This window comes from Magnolia sinica, chromosome 5 (genome assembly GCF_029962835.1).
Source record: "Magnolia sinica isolate HGM2019 chromosome 5, MsV1, whole genome shotgun sequence".
Lineage (NCBI taxonomy): Eukaryota > Viridiplantae > Streptophyta > Magnoliopsida > Magnoliales > Magnoliaceae > Magnolia > Magnolia sinica.
The window spans coordinates 6,475,440-6,495,910 of NC_080577.1; the positions used below are offsets into that span (position 1 = coordinate 6,475,440).

The 20,471-nt window shown below is 40.5% G+C and overlaps 2 protein-coding genes across 7 annotated transcripts; one reads left to right on the forward strand and one right to left on the reverse strand.

The window, feature by feature from the left end:
- Positions 1-4,513: 4,513 nt before the first annotated feature.
- LOC131245273 (uncharacterized) lies at positions 4,514-18,642 on the reverse strand. 6 transcript variants are annotated; one of them, XM_058244613.1, is made up of 2 exons: positions 17,778-18,642; positions 4,514-4,770 (listed from the first exon to the last, which is right to left on the reverse strand). In XM_058244613.1, the coding sequence occupies exon 1, from the start codon at positions 18,471-18,473 to the stop codon at positions 17,805-17,807; it is 669 nt and encodes a 222-aa protein (XP_058100596.1). In that variant the 5' UTR covers positions 18,474-18,642; the 3' UTR covers positions 4,514-4,770; positions 17,778-17,804. The 6 variants fall into 6 exon arrangements, with proteins under 6 accessions (XP_058100596.1, XP_058100593.1, XP_058100591.1 ...); XM_058244610.1 differs by lacking the exon at positions 4,514-4,770 and adding an exon at positions 4,910-5,686; XM_058244608.1 differs by lacking the exon at positions 4,514-4,770 and adding an exon at positions 4,910-5,737.
- LOC131245275 (homeobox-leucine zipper protein HOX20-like) lies at positions 5,198-6,249 on the forward strand. The gene has a single exon (XM_058244614.1). It carries the CDS (start codon positions 5,198-5,200, stop codon positions 5,702-5,704), a length of 507 nt encoding a protein of 168 aa, XP_058100597.1. The 3' UTR covers positions 5,705-6,249.
- Positions 18,643-20,471: the final 1,829 nt, after the last annotated feature.

Consider the following 20,471-nt stretch of genomic DNA (forward strand, 5'->3'; position numbering starts at 1 on the left):
TGTGGCCCACAAATGAACGGTTAAGAAGGAAGACACGACACCACTGACATTTAAATGAAGAAGTCCAAAGATTGTGGCGTAAAGAGGAAAATGGCATCATAGTTGAAATCCGCATATTCTATGCAATACACCACATGCATGGCTTTTTAGTTCGGACACGTGGAGACCATGTTTCTGTAATCCAGACCATTGGTTGTTGTCCACATCAGCGTGAAAAGTATCGTTGATAAGACAATCTTATCCGTTCATTTTGAGGACACGGATAACAGAGTTAAAATAAGAGGAGGCCAGTTCCAAGCTCATTTTATAACGTTGTCTGTGGGGCCACCATGACGTTTCCATGACATCCACTCCGTCCATCATGTTCATCTCCCTGCCTTTGTCTTGGATCCGGAAATTCAGGCTGATTCGAATATCAAATGGGCCACACCATATAAAATCATGCCTAAAACCACCAACATGATGCAGTGTGGCCCAACTGAGTTTGGAATGCTTTTTTTCGCGTCCATCCATCTTGCGTTGCACTCGTCTCATGACATGGGGTGATTTTGAAACATGGCGTATGTTTGTCATCATGGCATGCAGCTCCTAGACCCAAATATCCATCCATTGAAAAGGCACCAGTCACAGTTTACAAAACAAATGTACGGCTCTAAAACACTTGGTTAATACTCTCTAACCCATTCACCAATCTCAGTACTGGAGCCTATTTTCTGAGTGGACTAAATTAATTTTAGGAAAAACATGATCAGGCCAATTGGATGGTTAAGATGATACATCAACAGTCCACATCAAATGCGAAGAAACCAAAGATTGGATGGGTAATAGCTCCCAATCCAGGGAAGTTTGGTGCCACAGCCCATCTAGATTCGATTCCCCATCAGATCAGTGGCTTAGATAACGCCAATTAGTCAACATGTCCCTAAGTGGAAGATCGTATAATTACTCTTCTTCAGCTTCACCTTTTATCACATGTAGCCCAAGCATTCATGTAGATCTTAGCCATCTAATCTTTAGTCTTTTTCTTTTAATAAATGCAATGTGACATTTAAAAAAAAAAAAAAAATCTGATATGCAAAGAAAATTATAAATTTCATAAAATGATTTTAAGAGCTTGTGAAACAAATAAGAACCCTAACTTTAATTAATTTATTTATTTCCTTTTTTAAAAAAAATGTCTATATCTTGGATTATGGTTTTACAAACATGACTTAATTAAAGATTGTCTATAAAAAAATTTTTACGGGTATGATCCGTCACTAGTGAGGCCCATCAATTCAACGGTCTGAATCATCGAGCAATGGCCGCCACTACTGCATAATCAGATTGATACGATTTTATTGGTTTGTAGATGGCCAACATATCCATCCTAGATTTACTGGGAGATGAGGATTTGGTACTTCCATTTCTAAATAAGATTGGTCCGATCAAAGCTATCCTGCTTTCAGGCCCGGATTGCTCTGAGCTGGGTTTCCTTCAGCAATGAGGGCCAGGATGGGCCAGGCCTACTTTTGAGTAAATAAAGGCTTAGGCCTGGTTACGATGCCGATAGTCCTACAATACTATCAATTGACTATAAGGGTTGTAATGAGCTGGGCAGCCTACCGGCCTGGCAAGCCCGTCCTGGCTTTGGACAATTAGCTTGGTGTATGGTCTGGGCTTGGCCCTGGCATATATGTCCCGATCAATGTTCGGATGACCCTAGGCTCAAGTAACTTTAGCCAGAGCCAGCCCAATGTTCAGTTGAACAACACATGCATCTTGCATGTAGACCGTTGGTTTCATTCTGAGTATCCATTTCCTTGAGTGTGTGTGGCCCACTTGATCAATGGATGGAATAGGAATGTTCACTTGGGAAATGAGGATTCTAATCAATTTTTGCCCAGTTGGGTCCAGACCCAACAAAAATTTGCCTTTGGGCTTGGGCTATTGTGATTGGTCAATGCCAGGTTTGGCCCTGAGGCAGTGCTAGCATATGGCCCTCCCCAAATCCAGCCCATTGCTGCCTCTAACAGACTGGGGAATAAAAGCCCAATAGCTTCGTCCCACTTGGTCAGTGGACAGCTTATAACAGTAGAGATGTGTTTCTACTGTCAATGGTCTAGGCCAAATATGTGCCATGACAACTCAATCCTCGAAGGCCTGTCTGGACGCACCCCCAAAAGAAGAATTTGATGCCTAAACGGTGTTTGGAGCAAAAACCCAGTTCACATCATGCATTTGGATGCACTTTTGCAAATCCTGTCTCATCTACTGCGTAGGTTAGATAGGTACCAAAAAGCAGACTCATGACCAAGCCTTTTGTAGCACATGTGCCAATGTGGCACGTGCAAGATCCATACCGTCGGCTTTCGCTTGCCAAGATGAAGTTTGGCCAGCTCTAAAACAACACAAGGATGCCTTATTTTCTAAGGAAAGTCATGGGATGGCTTGGCAATTAAACCCTACCTAAAACATGGCTGTTTGGATTTTAGCTGTTTATAGCCATTGATCACGGACATTCAACCTTAGTCAAATCACCACCGTTAGATGGTGCTCTTGGAAGTAAATGAAGATGCATGCATCTTTTCTGTATATATATTTTTAAAAAAGGGCCATACCTAATACCCAAGTTGGAGCTCGATAATGCTGACTTGCTATGTTTGGTTCGTCCATTTAATGGAAAATCATGGCCCACAAAAAGAACTAATCCCTTTCTGTTACCCAACTAACCAAGTGCATGAACACGACCGGAACTAGCATCGTCTAGATGAAATGGGTCATGCCACGTGGCAGCATCAGGGCCCGCAAGGAGCTTGTCATTGTTTCCCTCCAAACGACAGCACTTATCAAGCAAACGTATAGATTAGGGTTTTGGCCTGTGTGCTATATCATCCCATGCTCATCCCAACATCTTGCACACTGCGCTCGGCTATACACTTTCCATGAGTGAGGCCCACTTTTCAGTGATCCGAACCGTCTAAATGATTGGAAATGCTTTAGATGGCCCATGAAGGCATGGAAAATATCATAGCCCTTGAATCTGTCTAGAAACCATCAAATGGTTCAAATTCAACCAAACACAGAGAACTGAAGATTCAACTGCGTGAATTCTCCAATCTGGGGGACTATTTATGCATAGAGAGTATAAGATGGGCTCGCCCCATCATATCAACTGCATGGATCACTGAACCGTGGGCCACATTCGTATCATCTGAAAAACGAATCGTGCACCGTCAATGTATACCAGTTCTTTAGGTAGACCCCACAAGTTACCTCACCAGCTGACTTTAAGGTAAAAACTTTGCTACTCTGGCAGAGTGTGACGGATGATACGCAGGCACTGAGAAATAACTTAAGAAGTACAGGGAACCAACATAAGATTATTTGACTATTTGAGTATCGTATTGGTGGACATTCATCGGACGGTTGATAATGAAAAATATCCAATGGCCCTATTTCAACAAACAAGTGTCCACAAATTAGAATTTACAATCATTCAACCATTTCGATTTGGATACTGTCACGATCGTGGGTTTTAAGTTAATGTACGTCACATGGACAACTTTCGAGTCGTGTACATCAAGCGTCGTACTCTGACAGAGTAAACAAACTACCTCCACTGACTTTAACGAGATTGTGACATGGTTGTTAGCTCCTTTCTCTTTTGGACTTGGCTGGCCTCACCTGCGTAGGCTTTACGTAGGGAGGGCCTAGCTTGCGCTAACTGATCGCTGCATAGGGACAAACATGCATCAAATCCACTGTCCATCAGGTGAGCCATCACATTTTCACCATGGATCCTAAAAATTAGTTAAATCCATGACTTAAATGAGCCATACCATAGTGTGATCCGCGGAAAATCATGCCTAGGACTCCAAATTCACATTGTGTGGCCCCCACATGTCTTGGAATGTCCTGATTTTCAGGGAATCCATCCATCCTAGTGTGGCACATCAGATTAGTGGCTTTGGATGGAACATACACCATTTGCACTACACCAATAGAAACAGCTGAGATGGTCTAAAACTCGCTGACTCAACATGGCCGAGTCAACTCAATTCCGCGAGATTTTGATATATATATATATATATATATATATATATATATATATATATATTTCTCACTAAGTATACTACTTCTAACTATTTTAGATATCCAGTCATAAACATAATAATTATAATTATAATTGTTAAATATCAAGTCGAGTTGGCTCAACCTAACTCTTCAAGTTGACCCGACCAGGCTGAACATTTACTAGAGTTTTCAGTTTTTGAACTGTGGTGATCCCCCATCTCCTAGTTGTTTACCATCATAACCACGGTCTTAAGACTCGGATGAGTGCCATGCAACTCATCTGAGTCAACTCAGACAAGATGGGACCTAATTCAGATTGAGAACTGATTCACTCCCTGAGCCACCCCTGACTTGAACGAGACACGACTCGACCTGAGACCGAATGAGTCAACCCGAGTTGCGAGTCATTTAACCACTATCACAAGTAAGAAAGACGACGATGAAAGGAAATTGCTAGTGCCACATGAAGCTCACCACATCAAACATGGGCTAAATCATAAATCTGCATTGGTTTATATCCCTATTCACAGCCACAGTATTACAATTTTGGAAAAAAAAAAAAAAAACAATAACAATATCAACATTGGCAGACTTGGAAACTACAACAGTGAAACCAGTCATTTACCCATTTACCCAATGATGAAATTTCACTTTCAAATACGATGCAAAGTACAAAAAATCTCAAAGCCGATATTGTAGAAAGAGACTGATCACCTACAATCCATTTTTACAACCATTTCAACATTAGAAACAGAAAACCATAAGGCAAAAACAAATGGGTGGTAGTGGGCTGTGGGTGATCATTCCTCCTCTAGAAATAAAAATACAGATTTTTTTTATATATATATATATATAAAAAAGGTTTAGATCCAAGGACAAGGTATATTTTATTTAGAGTGTGCATATCCATTGCAACAGTAAGCAACTCAAAAAGGAAAATCTCAGATAAAACTGAAAAATATAAGCAATAATTCATCGATCGGATCCATCGCATGCGTAGGGCGCGCATGGGGTCCACATCACGTGAACAACACACGTTCATGTGACATTGACCCTCAACCCCCTTCCCCCCCTTCTCATCTTCCTTTGCAATAAAAACCATGCACTCTAAAAACCATACATCACTCCCCAACTTCCCCAAATGGCCTACTCAGAATCAGCCAACCACAAACACCAGCCCAGACGTAGCAAAAGACGACTTAGCCTAGAGCAGGTGAAGCTCTTGGAGTCGAGCTTCAACCATGAGAAGAAGCTTGAACCAGAGAGGAAGGTTCAGCTGGCCCGCGACCTGGGGCTTCAGCCCCGGCAAGTCGCAGTCTGGTACCAGAACAAACGCGCACGGTGGAAGACCCAGAGCCTCGAGCATGATTACCAGGCACTTCGGCTAAGGCTGGACAGCGTCTTGGCGGACAAAAGGTCACTCGAGAAAGAGGTGGAGAGACTTAGAAGGGAGTTGGAGAAGGCCCAAGAGATCCTGCGCCCGATTGGCCCACCCTTTTCTTCTTTCTCGCCGTCTTGTGATGAGGAGTGGAGTTCAAATCTGCACAGCGATGGGAAATGCACTGTGGAGCATGCAGGGTTGTTGCAAGCAGAGGAGCTCTACGCTTGTTTCATGGGTGTTGAGGATCAGCTACAGAAATTCAACTGACATTCTTTCTTTGCTCGTCCTTGCTCATTGTAGCTGATGATGATGATGACAATGAATGGCAGAGACTGCAGTTTGCAACTCAAAAGGAAAGTAATAATGTATTGTCGAGGTTTGTTAAGCCCATACCTGTATAAAAGTGGGCCCATCTACATGCCATCCCGCATGATCCAAGCAATCAATCAGGTCGGTCCCACTGCGTAGATGCCCACCACGCAGAAATCAGGCCAACCCACTGGCTGAACATGGTATGATGTCCCAACAAAAGGATGAGTTACGAAAACTTGGCTCATTGTCATGGACATCTCCATCTGTTTGGTAAACTGTACTTGACAGACACGATTTTTGGTCCTCTTCATGATGGGACCCATCTGATGGACATCTGGGATCATGCAAGTGGAACACGGTTGGCCTGTACATGGGCTCCCTTGTATACTCTTGCGGGCTTTAGCAAAGCTCTGTACTGTATGCAGATGAAGATTTTGTATATAGAGTGTTGGGAGTTGAGATGAAGGGAAATGAGAATATCATATACTTTCTTTGCATTAGTCAGAGGTGGTAATTTATCTAGGCATGTCTGTGCGTATCCTTGTCTTTCAAATGACAGTGTGCTGTTGAAAAAGCATAAAAAGAGAAGGGGAAAAAGAAGAAAGAACGAAAGAAAGAAAAAAAAAAAAGAGCTCCTCCATGAACTCTGATGTCAAAAATTCATCCAAACCCACACAGCTAATAAAGTCAATGCCTAAAACTAAATTGCTATCTTTAGCCATGCAAGTATAGATGAATTACCAGTCCTAATGCGCCCAGTCTGTATAAGTGCAGCCCACGGTTAGGTCATCCAGACCATTTAACTGACGGGCCTTGTAGGTTCAAGTCCCTAAGATGATAAACCAATGAGAATGCATGAATCCGATGCATCACGTGCTTCAATTTTGGGTAAATAACATGGAAGCATGATATGGCAAGATTGCTCAAATTTGACTGCAGGCAAGATATATGTCACTGTTTCACTATTACAGTTCAGTGCCTGATGATCACTACGTTCATCTTTGAAGAAGAAAAGCATTACAGTATCGGTGAATGCCATCTCAATTGAGATGGATTTTATTTAAATGTGACCCTCATCATGTGGTTCAAACTGTGAGCAGTTGACTAGTTCTGATACCAGTACTTTTTTTTTGGTTAGCTTGTTAGTACACACCCCACTGTTCTGATACCAGTACTTGTTTTATTGTTAGTGTACTCCTGAGGAGTACCATCCCTTGCACTGGTAAGAAAAATTGCAGACATGAAACTTCAACAGCCATAAGGAATTGCCTTTCTCCTTGGGTGTTCTGTTTTTTTTTTTTTTTCAAAGATGCTGTTCTTCTAATATTTTGATGATTCTTCTCCCATTACTGCGCTCCAGCAGGCAATTTCCGATCAAATCATGTTAAGGTTTGTTCTCATCCTTGATTTCTTTTGAATTTCCATATCATCGCGTTCACCGCCAGATTTGCAACACAAAGTTTGCCTCCAGTGTTTGGTATACCAACCTCAAAACAATTCGCTTTAGCAGGAAATTATACAAAAAGGTCTTGCTCTTTGTTGATCTTTAAAGAAACATCTTCAAAACCTTAAACAAGGGTTATTGTCATGCTTCCAACCTCAGAACAATTCATCTTTGCATTCTATGCTGTTACCAGTGTTTGGTATACCAACCTCAAAACAATTCATCTTTGCATTCTATGCTGGTATTCTTCAAGCTTTAAGAGGACCCCGATTCATGTCCAACACATCTCTGGTGTCATAGGATGGATAACGGAAAACTGCTTGCAATGTCAAAGATGCCGTTCAATTTTCTCATAAAAATGAACAAGTACCAGTTACATTTTTACATTCTTCTCAATCTTACTCAATAGGATAGCTAGAGTTAAGTTGCAGAAAACAAATTCTATAAGACGGGTCAAAATGGTTTAACCCCAAGTAAGATAAAAGTGGGTTAGCAAGAACTGAGGACAAGGATCTGGTCTCAGTAACAAGTACTCTTATTTTGTGTTCTACCGTTCATAAAGTTTCTGTGAACTCCAACTCAAATAGAACTCCAAAAACAGTATATCTCATCAGTGTCTCAACCCTTCACCTAGCAATTGTAATGCCTTCATTCTAAAGATACAAGCTGCCAACCATGCATGCACGATGCATCTCAAATTTCAGCAACTCTTATTCCATATAAAGAGAACAACTCCTGTAGGCCACAAATAAAACAGACGCTTTCATACTTTTTCACAGAGTAAACACTAACTACAGATTGTAACTGTGTGGCTATACAACCCATGCTACATTGCAACACTCAAAACCAAGTGTGTATCTCATCTGAGCTATGCTGGCAGCTATTGCTCTGACTTTTATTGAGAAGATGACAGTATCATTAAGCAACCAGCGAAGACACAAAACACAGACGAAGATAACCCTGCTGTCACTCCACTGCAGAACAAAAATGAAACCAGAACAGAAAAGCACAAGACCAGGAAAAAAAGAAGAAGAAGCAGAAGAAAGAAACAGGAACAAAAACACAAACAATGGACTGGAATACTGGCCATTCACCCAAGAACAAATGACTCCCAGTTACTTCCAAACTTGGCTACCAAGATTCCAGAGGATTGGCACATTCCCTATGTTCTAAGCAGCAAATGCTCTAACTTAGCCATCGGAACTGCAAATATCTAATCCTTCCCTATGTTTGACTGAGGCAGCTGCAGATCTGCATGTGATATAAAACCCATTTATGTTTTGAGAACTTAGGGCCTGATCGGTAGATGCCTGAAAATGAGTTTTATCTTATTTTTAGAGATCATATTTCTTTTTGGTAAGGATTATAATAAGCTGAATAACCAATAATCATGATCTCTAATATATAATTTTGAATAACTAAAATGAGATGAACAAATTTTTAGGCGTCCACCAAATACACCCTTAGTATACATAAAATGAATTTTTTTTATTTTTATTTTGTAAGAATTGAAGATTACAAGACTGTTTCATTTCATGAAAAGTGATGCAACTAAGAGTGATCATGATCAAGATATCCAATCAGTGGTAAGGATCCATGAAACTGTCTGATAAGTTAGTGTGCCCCACGTAGTTGTCTGATTGATCCACATGATGGTTCAATTAATCTATGGGCCCACAAGGTACATATTTTTTTACTATAGATATACTTAGTAGTTTTATATAATAGCAATACACACACACACACACACACACACAGAGAGAGAGAGATCATTTAGTAACATTCTATTGGTACCTACCCCTTTATTTTGTCATTTATTTTATGTGCCACATCCGAATGACAGGAAATTGATCCTATTAAGACCATACATTTAGCTTCAAATGTGCCCAAGATCATGCAATTCTGACATGAATTGAGTGCATTATGGTTGATTTAAGGGTTCTATGCTTGTGACAGGATTTAGGGTAATTTTAGTCATTATTAATATCAATAAAATAGATGGTTTAGAAATAATTGATGGCGAGGGTTAGAGTTAGGGCTGGGCCAGGGTTGGCTCTAGCCTGCCCTGGTCCCTAATCAAGCTGAAAAGACCTAGCCATGGCCCTACTCCTTTAGGACCAAGCCAAGCCAGGGCCGGCCCCTTAAGATCAACTGGGTCAAAACTTGGACCAATCCACTCATTAGGTGGGCCATAGAAGTACATTCATTCAAACCATATGTATCCTTTGATTTCAATGGTGTCACTTGCTAGTAGTGCACCACCCTGATTTTCACACTCTGAGTTTTACGTTGTTACCCACATTTGGCTAAGATGTTTGACGCAAGACATAAACTACTTTAGGGCCAATAGTTTGGGTCGGTCCATGCCATTCATCATGGCCCGGGTGTGGATTTCAGGCCCGGGACCAGCACTCGGCCAAGTTTAAGTGGCCACGCTGCTCAGCCCATTACCACCCCTAGTTGGATTAGAGTTCTTTTGCATTGCAGAAAGTAAATATTTGTAAAGACTCCTTAAAAGGAAAATAATTATTAATAAGAATAAAATAACAGTCATAACAGTTACAACGGTTACACCCATGTTCCTGTATGGTTAGAACAGTTATTTTATTATTAATAATTATTTTCCTATTACTCCTTTTATGAAGATTTACCCAAGACAAAAAAAAAAAAAAAAAAAAAAAGACTCCTTTGCAAAGGAATGTGCAATTCTGAATGTAAGGAAAGAACATAGTTTTTTTTTTAATTTATTTTTATTTTTTATTACTGTAATCTTGTTTTCAACTAATTTTGGGGGTGTGGTGCTGACGTAGGTGCTGGAAAGTACACTTAGTAGACTTAATCGCTTGGTCACATGCAACAGAGACCAAGATCTGTGCCAGTCAAGAGTGAGTTGGAACAAGTTGAAGGCACTAAAAGGGCAAGGGGAAGGCCCAAAAGGACATGGGTGGAGGTATTAGGAAAAGACTTGATAACCTGCAGTATAACTTATAGCCCTTGATTGAGTGGGATAGTGGAACAGGATTCATGTAGTCGACACCAATTAGTTGGGATCAGGCTTAGATGATGTTGATGATGATCTCACTTAGGTGCAGATTCAACTGGAAGTTCCAGGTTTGATGCAATTTCAAACTCAAAACTTCAAACTACATATTAACATGTGTTGCATTGAATCATCTAACCTAACACTAAATAGATAAGTAACTAATATGGCTTTCTTGGATGAAATGCAAATGAATATTGACTACAGAACAATATCAACACTTAATGCATAGCAACAATAAATTGCGATAATCCCTCAAACTTTCAATGGCAAGCCAAGTTGGGATGTTTTTCAAAATTTTAAGCTCTCCCAAGTTCCAATTTCATCAAAATTTTCAAGAAAGAAACATAAAAAAGTATCACATTAAAAGAGTGTTTTATGCCATTTTACATGATTTGAGTGCATTTTATCATATCTTCTATTGCTAATTCACTGCACTGGTGGATGTGTGGGGTCCAGGGGCTGATCACGCTCTCATCTAATAAACAAGTCCACCAGCCTAAAATGGATAATAAAAATATTATAACAAATGAATTATTGCTAATAAACAACAAAGGTGGGGTTGAGTGTTCACTGATCCAGACCATATAGTCACAATAATAATAATGGAGTAATACATTAAAAAAAAAAAGGATTACTTAATATAAAAAATAAATCACAATGGTGGACAAGCTCTAGCTTTCAAAAAAAAATAAAAAAAACGGACATGAAAGAATCCCAGTATATAAGCATGATGCAACATTTAAATGCAAAATGAGCACACCTGTTCAAATGCGATTGGAGGGGGTTCTCTCTGAGAGATTTACATCGTATTCATATCAATCTGTTCATTGCATTACTAACACAAACATGCTAAGATTTATATATATATATATATATATATATATAAGTATGATTTATAACTTGGCAGGCTGTATGCGATGCACAGTTGTAACATAACCAAACTGGAGTATGATGCTTATCCGATACCGTTACATTCCCAAATATATGTAGCTTTCACCCTATATACTTGGCATTGAGAAAGAATTTCTGAATGTTTATTGCCAACAAGAAGGTCACAAAAGCCAAAGTAAAACTGAATAATTACCCCCTCAAATAATGGGTTCAACCAATAGGAAAACATGAGTGCCTTCACAAACTCATTTCTCCTTATTTTGTCTCTCTTGAACGTGGTATGCTAAAACGGTTATGTAACAGTAAAAGTGGTAACCGTTACGCATTACGGCGCTGAAACGGCCATTATAAAAACTAAAAAAAAAAAAAAAAAAAAGGATGGCCCGTAACAGGCTAGAAACAGATTTTTTCAGGGAAAAAAAAAAGGCCATTGCGGCCACCGTTACCGTTATGGAATACCTTGCTATTGAATGATAAGTTTCCCAACCTATTGTGCCAATACTCTCTACAAAAATTATTATGTCAATAGGTCTGCTGATGGTCCGTCTATCTGCTTTGCCATTAGCCTCCCAAGAGATCTAGAAAAAGGAGAAAGAGCCGCCATCAGGTTAAGTCTCTAACTTCTTTGATGGGATCAGCTGACCTCAACAAATAGCTACTGCCACTGGCCCAAGATATCGCATTACAAGAGTCCCCCTCCAGGATAATAGGACCAGGAATAACTCGATAGCAGCCTCTCCTTAGTTACAGGCTCGTGGGTGGGGGTTGGGCTTTTTGTGGCTTGCAACCAGGTCATCCTTCAAAAAATAAAAATAAAATGAACTCTAATAGCTATTCTGCTGGCTTGACAGAGAGCAGCAGCTTCAGCATGATTGAAGTGTCCTATACCAATGAGCCATCCACAAGATCTCGACCATTACAGTCCTGAATGAGGCTCCTAACAGCTGCCGAGATAGGATTTCCCCAAGAGCATCTATCAAATTTTAGTTTATAGCTACCAAGAGCATGGGGATTCCAAGAAGCAGAAGATTTTTTTTGTTTTTTGTTTGTTTGTGCGTGTATGCGTGCGTGCGTGCGTGTGTTTTCTCCTCCAAGAAGCAGAAGATTTGAAGCACACCCACCCATTGACCAGTATCTCTTTCCATCCAGCTTCAAACAACACCTGAGAAATATACCTTTGAAGCTTTGATGCACTCTTGCCCGACATAACAACCATTCTGAATAGTTTCTTCACTACATACCCAGACGCATGAACCTTTCCTTCAAAAAAATTTCTTCTATTACATTCAAGCAATATCACCCACATACCTGCAAACAATGCCATAATCCACATATACAGACAATTATGGCCCCAAGCTAATGCAGCCCAACAGTCAATCATCTCACCACCAGAACTAGGGATAGTCCAAGCCATCCCAGATTTTGAAAACACTGCATCCAAATGCCTCAGGATATACCTTGATGTTGGTAACCAAGGAGGCCACAGATGATTCCTCATCTTAAAAAATTCTCCTGTTCTTTCCAAATTCCCCACATTATGGTATGGGGCAATGTCTTCCACATAACTTTGCCTCATGGCATGAAGGGACTGTTACTCCATCCTTTCATGGCTAAAGAGCCCCAATTGACTTCAAATAAGGCAAAAAACTTGTCCAGAACTTCAAAGCTACCTTGCACCTTATGAAAAGATGATCCACTGATCCTAATTCCTTTTGCACATCATGCAAATAGTTGGGCCATCCCAATTGAGTTTTGGAGATTACCTAAAATAAGCATTTTGTTCGAGACCACCATCCACATAAAGGCCTTCACCCTCTGCAAAGCATCAGGTTCCCACACTTTTGACCAAATTCGGTCAGTAATGCTTTGCTGGCATAAAGCCCTAAGATACTATTTTGTTGAAAAAGAACCATTGGGAAATGGGGACCAAACCATTTCTTGTTTTATTAAAAGGAAAATGTGCTGACCTATGCGAAAGGTCAAGAAGCTCGCCACCATCACTATATCAGAATTTTAAGATTCCTACAAAAATGAATTGAACACACCACAATTTGTCCAACTATTTCATAGGATTTTTCTCTTTCTCATTGTGACATGGGTAAAGTCAAGGATTTTTTTTATTTTTTATTTTTTGTTGCTAAGATGCTATCCTCAACCCACACATCCTCCCAAATTTGAATCCTTTTTGCACTTACCACCTTGAACCTAACCTCCATTGCTAGCATGGTGTGCCGTAAAGGCCGTTACAGGGCCGTAAAGGCCGTTACATAAAGGTAACGGTGGCAACCGTTACGAGTTACGGGGTCGTACGGCCGTAACAGCCGTTATGGAAAAAAATGACCTGTAATTGCTGTTAACAGCACATTACGTCCCCTATAAAGGCCATAACAGCCCCGTAATTGTCTGTTATGGGGCAGATACACGTTTTCCATACTTTTTAATCAACATTATGGGACAAATACAAGTTTTTCAGGATTTTTTTTTCCAAAAAAAAAAAGAAAAGAAAGAGAGAGAGAGACCGTAACGGCTGTTACGGGGGCTGTAACAGCCGTTACGACCTATATTGTAAAGGTAATGGTCATGGCCGTTACGGCCACCGTTACCGTTATAGAACACCTTGATTGCTAGAGATGAGCTCAACCCTCTTGTTGTAGTCAGTGTTTGAAATATCGGTATCGTGTTACGTATCACATTCTTGGGATACAAATATGTATCGGTTATCGCATGGGATATATTAGTTGTATCGTGTAATGTATCGCTGTTGTTAGAAAAATGGGGAAACATTGGGAATTTGGTTGAATTTTTTGGTGATTGTTAAAAAAGACATCAATAGACACTTATAAATCAAAACATTATAAAAAACAAGTACACATAATAGGTTTTCTTTATATGGGGTCCTAATCTATGTGTTGTTTAACTGAATTGATGCAAGTAAGTTCAATGTCTATTCATATAATTTATAAATGTAAGAAGATGTGTGGAAACACAACAATACATTCAAAAGCAAAAGAAGAATCACTAGATTAGATTACATACATGTTTGATTTGATGTTTGGACACAAAGATTACGAACGATTTCTGAGAAATTGGGAATTTTTGATTTATTTTTTTTTCAGTTTTCCGCAACTCGGCCTATATCCTTCAAATCTCAAAATTGAAGCTCTCAATTCATGATTTTTCATGCAAAACATGAAAAATAATGGATTTGTAACAATTTGATACTAATTTAACATGATTTACAGAAAATAAAAGGATTGAAATTCGAAAATGCTAATCAGATCGAACATGTGGGATATATCGCACTACTTGTGCGTTTCGCATCGCACTATGGTATACAAGATATATCGTGGGATATATCGGCCGATATCGTCGATATTTAAAACACTGGTTGTAGTCACCAAAACTCACAGTAGCCTCCCATATAAGGGCAACATTTCCTCTAGAAATCTGACACCCCCTAGGTACCAACCTCTTTCCGATTCCCTGCACTTGGTTATGATCATGTTTCTCCATAAGAGCATTATTTACCAAACGGCCACCACAATTTTGCTGAGAGCGCCCATTCCACCCCTTTATCCAACCGATTCCAATACCTCCTTCCTTTAACTGTTGTACTCATTCTTTCAGAAGGTGATATTTGCATCTTTCCCTACGACCTTCACATATAAAGTCCCTTTGTATTTTTTTCAATTTGTTCATCACTTGGATCATCATTTTAGAAATGGAGAGATAGCATGTTGTTAGATGAAAGAGTTGATTCCATGAGAGTAATTTAGCCTCCGAAGGATAGATACATTTTCTTTCAAGATGCTAGTTTTCATCTCAAATCTTTCAACCCTTGGCTTCCAACTCACATATGCCTGCAGATTAGACCTGAAAGGTAGCGGAAGATATTTCACTGGAAGAGACATTGCCTACGTCCTAAAGAATTGGCCAGCTCCTCCAATAGGGTTTAATGTAATCCTATTCCCAAGATGGCACTTCTATTAAAGTTGACCTCGAGCACAAAAGCCCAAACACCATTGCGAAACATCTCATAATCATTTTAGTAATCCGAACTCATAAGTGGATTCGCAGAAAAAGATGATACTATGCAAATTGAAAATTAAAGATTGGGACACCTGGGACACCGATACAGAAACCGCGAAAGATATTCAAATTTGAAATGGTGACTGGTGATGATTGGTTTACTAAAGCTTTCAATAAGAATGGGGAAGAGAAATGATGATAAAGGATTACCATGGCAGAGTCCTCACAAGTTTTTGAAGAAACCTTTTGGGGGACCCATTTAGTAGAATGGAAAAATGAAGGAACATGATCCAGGCGTCAATCCATCTTCTCCCTTTCATACCAAATCTGATATTTACAACCCATTTTTCAAACCATTTTATGCTTAAAATATAAGATATCTTCAAGGGAAAATTGGAAATAAAAGTACTGAAGGCAAGAAAAAATCAGTTGTGGTGTACAATGGGTTGTAGCCTCGTAGGTGATGATTCCTCATTAATTAATAGATTGATCCTACATGAATGTCGCATGCATAGCACACAAAGACAAAACATGAAATTGGGTGCAAGGGAGTTTTCTCCAAGGAGTTACAATATTATTTTACTATTTTACATAGAGGCCATGATATTTTTGTAATACACAAGAAATGGCCAAAATGAAAAATCCATCATTAAAACTATTGACCAGATCAAGTCATTTAAGGAGAACATGCAAATACCAACACATAGTTACAAGAAAGTGCTCGAGGGAATTTGGTCTTTCTGCATTTCTACATGTCAATTTTTTTGCCAACAGCAACCTTTGGCAAGTAGCATTGGATGAACCCAATGGTATGTGATCCAAGTAAATCAGATTATGACGGCCAGTTTGCTTCCCATACAAGATGGAAATGCATTTCATCCCAGCTAAGGGCATCTATAGGAAATTTCACAGGGTATTATAGCTCCTACAGAACCTATACCCAAAGTCGAATCTCCGACCTTTCTGCATGCCACTTCATATTAAATCACGTTTATTTATAAAATAAATACACAACGTGGATCCTTACTCAACTTAATCCATATGATAAGCACAGACTTGGGATACAATTCATATCAAGTTATAAAATCCCTCCCACCCCACCCACCCAAGGTATTAGAAAACCGCTACGTAACAGCTATTACATAACAGTAACGGTGGGAACCTTTATGCATTACGGGGCCATAATAGCCGTTACAAAAAAGAAGAAGAAGAAGAAGCCTGTAACAGCCCTGTAATGGCCCATTATGGGACCAATCCAGTTATTAAAAAAAAAAAAAACAGCCCATATCGTAATGGTAACAGCAGTTGCCGCCATTGCAGTTATTGAATACCCTCCTGCACCAGCCCCAGGCTATCTACTTGGACCTCCATTTTGAAACTTGTGAACAAAGTGTGTGCATGCCCTTGCCAATTGCAAACATCCCGCGGGAAAAAGAATTATAAGATTGTATGAGCCAAACAATCATATCACACCCGTGATTGTGAGCCACATGCCATATTTGAATCCCACAATCAGGGACATCCATCCATACATACACACAAACCATCCTATCATCCAAGACACAGAAGGTCTCATGTCCCATACAACATGCATAGAAGGTCCCATGTCCCATAAAACATGCACAAGGCACCACCTCAGACTCAACCACTGGCAGCAATGCACATGATGTATACTTAACTTCCCGAAAAGAATTCAAGTCAAAAAGTTGTGGATCTAACCCTTCAAGGGCTATAAACATACAGGAGGAGGAAATAAGCTCACAAGTTCCACACGTATTTCCTACGCATTCAGCTTGCAACTTGAGGGGATAATTGCATGCCAAGTGCAACTTGATCAAGGAGGGAACCAATTGCAATGAAGTTCAACATACCAGATTGAAAGTTCAATCATACAAGAGAAAAGATACAATGACTGTGAGCAAGCTCAACAATCATATCGTCTTATACTAGAGATCACCACCCCTCCCAACACAATTACCATAGAGAAGCAAGAGAATTTGTTCAAAAGAAAATATCATTCAACCATGTCTTATTCCATAGGGCCTTTGCTCTAATAATACTTATTTCCTATCATACAGATATATTTCCTAACATAGAAAAATGAAAAAGAACAAGAAAATTAGAAACAATCTAAAAAAGAAAATTGGGTCTTTTCTTGTGCATTCGTGTGGAGCATGCTAGTGTGGGGTGGGACGCGATTGCATCAATGCCAAAGTCACATTTCTTGCGGGGAATGGATAATCACTCAGTGCTGAACAAGTCTGATTATGATATAATTTCCACGACAATGGTGGAACCTCTTGACATACATTCCCCCTTTCTGCTCAAACATGCTATCCGCATGAATTTTTCTGACTCGAGCATACACTTATCTGTTTGCATTGACACCTAATCTTGAAATTCGAGTTATATCAGCGAATGTTTGATCACCCAAAACCCAAAATATAAATAATCAGAACCACACGATTTCCGTTCAGAAGCAAATTTGGGTGTATGTCCTTCTGTTCTGAATCTAGTCACTGGAATATATGAAATTCCACACCTAGATATTCTGAAATATGAAAGAAAAACCAGAGGAAATTCAAGAACTCTGCAGAATTCGGAATCACACACAAACCTACCTGAAGGCACTGCGGGTCGATTCCGCCTTACTTCTTCCTCAGTACAAACACGTCTGTCTCCTCATATGCGTACTCCGAATGAAGATGCTCATGCGGGACCTTCTCTACGTCAAAGGCCCTCTCACACATTTCCCAGAACAACTGGTGAGCCTCCGGCGATCTCAGCTGGTACCCGAGGAGGACGACGCCAGTGGGGGCCACGAGCGCCTCCATGGCGGAGACGAGGTGCGGAGCCGAGTCTTCGAGATAAACTACATCTGCAGCGATCACGAAATCGAACGGGGGGTTGAGGGCCGCCAGCTGTTTGTGGTTATTCCAGTAGAGCTGGGCGGTCTTGGGGGCCTTGGCGAAGGCGGGCTTGTTGTGCTTAAGGTTGCGCTTGAGGGCGGGCATGACGGGAGCGATGTCGGTCAGGACGATGTCGGTGAGGCCGAGGATGGAAAGGGCCATGCCGGTGGGCCCACAGCCGGCCCCTAGCTCGATGGCTCGCTTGTTGGGGAAATGGAGGAGCTGGGCGTAGGGATTTGGATTGGGGGCAGAAGGTGAGGTTGGAAGCCAACGGTCTATGAACTTGGCGAGGACGAGGGAGCACGGCCAGACGGAGGTGCCGACGTGCATCGAGCCGTTGTCTTGCTCGATGGAGAGGTGGGCATGGCCCACCTGGAGCTCGACGACGGGGGAGTCCTTGAATCGCATCCGGCTGTTGAAATGCCTCGCTCCTCCGTTTCTCTTCCTTTCCGTACGCGGATTCACGCCTGTAGAAGTTTACTACTTCTAGTGGGCCACCTGATCAACGGCTGCTAGCTCACCAAGTGCGAGCTCTTTCCTAGAAGAGTTCATTTCATATCTCCCGGGACTCTGGATACGGGCTCTTGGGCCTACTACACGTTTGAGTGGTCCTGCGATTGGAATCGTCAATGCGTGTATTCTGCGCTACACGGCGGTCGTGGGAAACTCAGCACAACGGGCCGTGAAACATGTTCGCCCCGTCTCAGGAAGGCTTAATAGACAGGAATCCGGATCCTCTGTTACACAAGCAGAGATTTTCTACTCGTTGAAATGTGATTGCTCAGCACTGCCGTATGAAATGGCGCGGATTAGGTACTTAACCCCGACCGTCCCGAGATAGGGACAAGCTAGGGCTCTTGGGCCACTGTGATATATGGATTTTATCCACACTGTCCATGCATTTTTTCCATGTAATTTTAGGCAGGGGTCACAAAAATCAGGCAGATGTAAGGTTCAAATGGGCCACACCACAGGAAGCAGTGGGGTTAATGACACCTATCTTTGAAAACTTCCTAAAGCCCACCGTGATATTTATTTTTAATCCAAACTGTTCATAAGATCATAATATTTATTTTTAATCCAACCTGTTCATAAGATCATACAAACTTGGACGAAGGTAAAACAGAATATCAGCTTGATCCAAAACTAATGTGGTGCCCAAGAAGTTTTGAACTATAAGCGTTTGATCCCCATCTCCACTTGAGAATCGGATTTACCTCGTTTTTATGCCCCGAGCCTAAAATGACAGGGAGAAATGCATGTACCGTGTGAATAAAATCCATACATCACTGTGGCCCTCGAAGCCCTAGCCTGTCCCCATCTTGGGATGGAGAAGTAACTATTCAGCCCGGTGCAAGAAGGGCGCAGTTATGATGTGGCCCAATCACCTTGCAACAAGCAAGGTAGCAAGCACAGGATATGAACTCTTTTAAAATGCCTACATTGTCACATGTGGTAGCAGATTGGCTGGTGTGCAACACGCCACAGACCAAGCTGGTGTGGCTACTTGTCGTGTGAAGACGACTAGTGACATTTCTCGCTCCGAGTTGCATTAACGGCTCGAAGAAGATCAAAGTTACATGGACCCCACAATTATATATTTATTATATCCACAACCTTCACAGATGATTTTAGAGCATGAGCACAAAGATTAGGGCCAACTTGGGAGCTTGGATTTGGAACCCCTTGCATTTGGAACTCCCTGGCTCTCGAATCCTCCCATTATGTTTGGCAGCTGGAATTTAGAATTCTCTCTAATCCAAAAGTAATTATACATAGCATATTTACAAGGTTTGAATTTAATTACTAAATCAACTTTAATATTTCTAATTAGTGAATTTAATTACTAAATTAATTTTAATATCTCTAATTAGTGTATGTATGTAATATTTGACACTGATTAGGTCTCGGATGAGCCACAAGTTTCAACAACCTCTAATCCAAAAGTAGTTATACATAGCATATTTACAAGGTTTGAATATAATTACTAAATCAACTTTAATATTTCTAATTAGTGAATTTAATTACTAAATTAATTTTAATATCTCTAATATGTATGTAATATTTGACACAATGATTAAGTCTCGGATGGGCCACAAGTTTCAACCACCCTCCCCACCCCCCCCCCCCCCCAAAACAAAAAATCCAAGGTGCCAAACAATCCCTTAGTCCCATCAAAAGCTCAAGTAGACCACTACAAATAGCAGTGGGATAATGATTCTCACCATTAAAATACTCGTAGGGCCCACCATAATGTTTATTTTCCATCTAATCTACCAAACGATCCCTTAGTCCCATCAAAAGCTCAAGTAGACCACTACAAATAGCAGTGGGATAATGATTCTCACCATTAAAATACTCGTAGGGCCCACTATAATATTTATTTTCCATCTAATCTATTCATAA

What these genes read in the sequence shown, in the direction of transcription:
- LOC131245275 (XM_058244614.1), top strand. Translation starts at nt 5,198, where the DNA reads ATGGCCTACTCAGAATCAGCCAACCACAAACACCAGCCCAGACGTAGC.
- LOC131245273 (XM_058244613.1), bottom strand. Translation starts at nt 18,473, where the DNA reads ATGCGATTCAAGGACTCCCCCGTCGTCGAGCTCCAGGTGGGCCATGCC.